The sequence below is a fragment of the Selaginella moellendorffii genome, unplaced genomic scaffold (genome assembly GCF_000143415.4).
Source record: "Selaginella moellendorffii unplaced genomic scaffold, v1.0 SELMOscaffold_42, whole genome shotgun sequence".
NCBI lineage: Eukaryota > Viridiplantae > Streptophyta > Lycopodiopsida > Selaginellales > Selaginellaceae > Selaginella > Selaginella moellendorffii.
This window is the reverse complement of record NW_003314303.1, coordinates 2,710-7,299: the sequence shown is the minus strand read 5'-3', so window position 1 is coordinate 7,299 and position 4,590 is coordinate 2,710. Positions and strand designations below refer to the sequence as shown.

General features: G+C 47.7%; 1 protein-coding gene across 2 annotated transcripts; it reads left to right on the top strand.

The window, feature by feature from the left end:
- Nucleotides 1–381: 381 nt before the first annotated feature.
- LOC9635168 (beta-taxilin) lies at nucleotides 382–3,315 on the top strand. 2 transcript variants are annotated; one of them, XM_024684773.1, is made up of 14 exons: nucleotides 382–800; nucleotides 875–996; nucleotides 1,051–1,132; nucleotides 1,198–1,286; nucleotides 1,346–1,423; nucleotides 1,473–1,537; nucleotides 1,590–1,656; nucleotides 1,718–1,900; nucleotides 1,950–2,006; nucleotides 2,056–2,151; nucleotides 2,211–2,342; nucleotides 2,403–2,507; nucleotides 2,572–2,708; nucleotides 2,849–3,315. In XM_024684773.1, the coding sequence occupies exons 1-12, from the start codon at nucleotides 392–394 to the stop codon at nucleotides 2,424–2,426; spliced, it is 1,404 nt and encodes a 467-aa protein (XP_024540541.1). In that variant the 5' UTR covers nucleotides 382–391; the 3' UTR covers nucleotides 2,427–2,507; nucleotides 2,572–2,708; nucleotides 2,849–3,315. The 2 variants fall into 2 exon arrangements, with proteins under 2 accessions (XP_024540541.1, XP_024540540.1); XM_024684772.1 differs by having other exon boundaries at nucleotides 866–996.
- The last annotated feature ends 1,275 nt before the right edge of the window (nucleotides 3,316–4,590 follow it).

Sequence of the window (4,590 nt, the reverse complement as noted above, 5' to 3'; positions counted from 1 at the left end):
AGCAGAGAGGTTCCACAAAGGTGTCATGGCTGTTGATTATAGCATTGCACCTCCCCTCCTAGGTGTCCAAAAGGTCTCCAACTACATCCATAGGAGCCTGTGCTTCTTAGCTCAACCAAGATCTTAAACTTAAGAAAAACCCCTTGGAATTCCAGCTAAGACCATTGTCACCTATGCTAAAGAATAGCAAGAACTATACTCCACTACATATATGCAGGCAAACATGTTTCCACTGGCAGATCACAAACCACACTGAAACTGGCAGGAATCTGCTCAAAACTCTATGATTTGCCACCAGCCAGATGTGCTCCTCTCTCTGGACACTCGGCGTTTAAACACAAGGTTATACCTAGGTTATACCTAGGAAGTGTTAGGGTTCTTAGTCGATTTCATGGCAGCTGCCCGGCTCCCGGAAGCGGAATCGCTGCCTGATGGGTTCACCGTAGGAGAGGCATCCTCCTCGTCGCAATCCCTGGCTGGCCAACTCCTCCCGGCTCTGCCGGATGGATTCTCCGAGGTCTCGAATTCGCAGCAAAATGCGCCACCGCCGCCGCTGCTCCAGTTAGACGAGTCTGGCCCCTACGTGCCGTCGCCCCGCGGCCTCGGCAGTCCCTCGCGCAAGGAGCAAATGGTGGACGATGTAGCGGTGTCCACGACAGAGATGGGCGATTTTTCGGTTGACTTGAGGGCGGATAAAGAAGCTGAAAGGCTGCGGAGATTTCCAGTTCCACTCTCTGATAATTCTCTTCCAAGTAGCAACGCGGAGAGTAATGGAGAGGAGGTTTTGGTGAACGATGGAAGTAAGTGTTTTTTCTTTGGTTGTTTGTCTCCTTCCTCCTCTCGTGAGTTCTTGTAATGCATACAGCGTTTGCAGGATTTTCGGAAGCTTCGAAATTGCGGAAGCGTCGAATGAAGGAAATCAAGCTCTTGTTGGAGTCTACAGACAAGAATGCCGAGGAGAAACTGGAGCTGCTACAAACGAAGTACTTCCAACAGGTCAGGCTCACTGTTTTTGGTGGACTTTCGAAACTCTTGGGTGTTTGTGTGTAGTTGGTTGAGATAGAGCAGCTTGAAAAGGAGTCTGGTGTTCTACGCCAGAAGCTCCTTCTAGAGAATGCCAACAGAGCTGCTTGTGAGTATATATAATCACTGCTTTTGATAACCAACCATTTCTTCTTCTTTTGTTTTTCTTTGCAGTGTCTGGCGATTTAAATAAGAGCGTTCTAATTCGTCAAAAGTTGGAATCATTGTGTCGGGAGCTTCAACGGCAAAACAAGATCCTTTTGGTACGCGTACAAATCTAGCTCAAAGCCAATCTTATTAAACAATCATCTTCTTCATTCAGGACGAGAGCAAGAAGATTGCCTCGGAGGAACAGCAGCGACGACAGGAGCTGTCAACTAAGTTTCATAACACGATCAAGGTTGGCTCTCGTTTGAAGTTGATTGTTGACGAGCATCACTTACTTTCAGGAAATATCATTGAAACTGGATGAACAAGGCGACGACCGGATACGGCAGGTCAAGGAAAATGAAATGTATGTTTTTATTTTGCAAGCTCCTATCTTAACGTGGGAGGCTGTCTTGTAGATTGCGTGAGAAGCTCAAGCACTTCACGCAGCAATACGAAGTAAGAGAGGAGCATTTCTCTCACCAGGTACACGCTCCTTTTCCTCACGTTTAAATCGTTTTACATCTTTTTCTTTTGCGACTTGTAGCTCCGGACAAAGGTGCTTGAACATCAGCTTTTGGAAGTAAAGCTGAAGCAACAGCAGGAACGTTTCGTACAGGAAGAAGCGAAAGCACGAGCTTATACCGAGCAAATTTCACAGCTGCTGTTAACAGAACAAGATCTCCGTTCGCAGCTGGCACTCTATGGTGACAAGTTTGAGCAGTTTCAGGTATTGGTCGAAATCCTATGTTTAACTAAAACAGATTGGCTTTGAGCAGGACACGCTGACCAAGAGTAATGAGGTGTTTGCGTCCTTCAAACAAGAGATGGAAAAGGTTACGTTGCCATATTTTAAGTTACAGATATGTGATTTCTTCCTTGCAGATGTCTAAAACGATAAGGACGTTGGAAAAGGAAAACCTCTCGCTGAAAAAGAAATGCCAACAATGTGATGTATCTCTCATTGAGCTCTTGGACGAAGTAAGAAAGTTGGCAGTAACGGCTCGATCATGTGTTTTACGACGTTTGTTTCCTTGCAGCGTGGCTCGCTGAAGAAGCAGCTTGAGACGACCACAAACCAAAAGAAGAAGCTCGAGGCACTCTGCAGGATCCTTCAAGCCGAAAGAAAACAGCCATCCAGCGTTACTGGTTCTCCCTCCCCGGAGCCAGAGGTATGTGGGATTTCGACCTCTGGTGGTAGATGGTACAACGCTTTCGTTTTCGTTATGTAGATGGTACAGGATCCTGGGACGTGAGAAGATCCACCTGGGGAGAGAGGTCGCGCTCCTCGCAAGCACAATGCCAGCGAGAAAGAAGAAGAGATACGTTGCCCCGAGGTATGGCCTGAGCGAAACACTTGGTAACTGGACTGACCGTGGCTTTATTCTTCGGGTGTGGCAGCTGGCTATTTTGGAAATAAGTCTGCCCGCTTCCAGCAATTATTCTGGTGAAAGCCGACAACTTGGAGGCCCCCTCCCCGTTCACTTCGATCCATCCAGCTTGTGAAACCCGGTTGCGTCTGCAAAGGCACCACAGAGGTCTGGACAGGAACTTTTTTGCCTTGAGAATGTTTGGATTAAGTAGTAGAGCCGCTTGTCTCTGTCTTTAGGAAGCTAAGCAGGACAGCGACAAAAATCCTTGAATGCCCTCGCTAACGCCTCTCATTGTGTTGTGACAGAAGTCCAGAGAAGATGGCTTGGCTGGCCGGGATAGAGATTGGCAAGGGAGCTACAGAAAACTCCAGAGCAAGGCTGGGATCTTCCTGGAAGTTTGAGACGAAGAACGTGTTACAACCCCAAGTAAGCTTTGCTTTCAGCACAGTTTTAAATGAAATCGATCGCTTGCGCAAATTGCGAGATCATGGAACGTGATCGCCATGATGTTTGTTCCAGCGCCGGTAAAAAGGTACGAAGAGCTCTAGGACGAGACAAGACCGTGAAGCTTAGAAAAAAGAAAAGCGAGAAAGTATGTGCTGGCTGGCTGTTTTGGAAGTAAGGCTGCGCGATCCAGCTCGTATTTCCATCGCCCAATTACACAGTGTAAGCGGACAAGCTGGAAGGAATCGCCACGCCTCCATAGCTTAGCTCGCGACTAAAGAGCTTGATTTTTGCAGTGGAATTTTCCTCGTGAGAGGGGAATCGCAAAGAGGTTGTGGACAAAAGAGCTCGCGAGAGATGGCTTTGGATTAAGGAGTAGCTGTGCAGCTCTGGTCGCTCTTTCACTCGGCGATGGCGACAAAAGCTTTGTTTATGTCTTTGCTCCTGTCAGCTGGCTAAAGAGGAGATGGGAGAAATAAATGTACTGTAGCCATACGCTGGCTGGTACGTACGAGAGAATACGCTAGAAAAAGTTCTCTACTATAGCTTGATCTCGGGCTTGATCTCGTGAGCTTTTCTTTTTATCGCGATGGTGACAAAGAAGAATTCTTTCTCCTCGTGATTGATCAAACAAGCTAGCTTTGGAAAGAGTTTTTTAAGGCGATCACATCGCTCTATAGAGAAGCTTGCCTGCCATTTGGAGCTGCTATAAGCTACAGAGCTAATCAATATAGAGGCACCATGGAAATCCAAAGCGATCGAGATGATCGAGCGATGGATTGTGGTGGAGCGAGCAACAATCTGTCTCGACCATCCTGTGAACGAACCACCGATCGAACGAACAAAACTAAGAACACCCACCAAACTTCCACGGGGGACCGGTTGCTCTCGTGCCTTTCGTGCTAGAAACCCACTGCAAACTTACTACCCACTCGCGGGATTGATGGGAACGAACCTGTTATCCACGCCTAGATCTTTAAGAACTCCTGGCGAGACGCGACGGAAGCGTGGAGCTCGCCTGCCAGATCTGCAAGACCCAAGTTAGAAACAGCCCAAGAAGGAAGAACGCCATGGATTTGGAGATCTGGAGATCTGGAGAGAACCAAAGTTCCTTATTGATGCCAGAGTGTGGCAAAAGAAGAGATGCTACAAATGCCCGCCAGGAACGAAGCTACATTAGAGAATGTAGCTTCCCGCGAGCCCCCTCGTCGCCCCCGCAAGATCTAAAGAGCCTAACTAGACCCACAAACCAAAAGAGAGAGAACATACCCAACCAAGAGAGAGAGAGAGAACCTCTTCACAGTAGCAAGAATGCTGGCTGGAAACCCAATAGAGATCTCGAAGAACAAGCATCGGCTATGAAGCGATCGATCCCTCCGCCCTCTTGATCCGAAAGTCTTTTATGACGAACACACCAAAGACGAGTTTTCTTTCTTTTCTTTCTTGCTGCCACTGCTGCTGCTGCTGCTGCTGCTGATACTGCTGCTGCCGAGCTGATAGATTGACCGAGAAGATCGAGAGAATAGAGAGAGGAGAGAGCGCGACGAGAACAATTTTTTTTTCTTTTCCACTTTCATTTCAAAGAGAGACCTCGAACGAACGA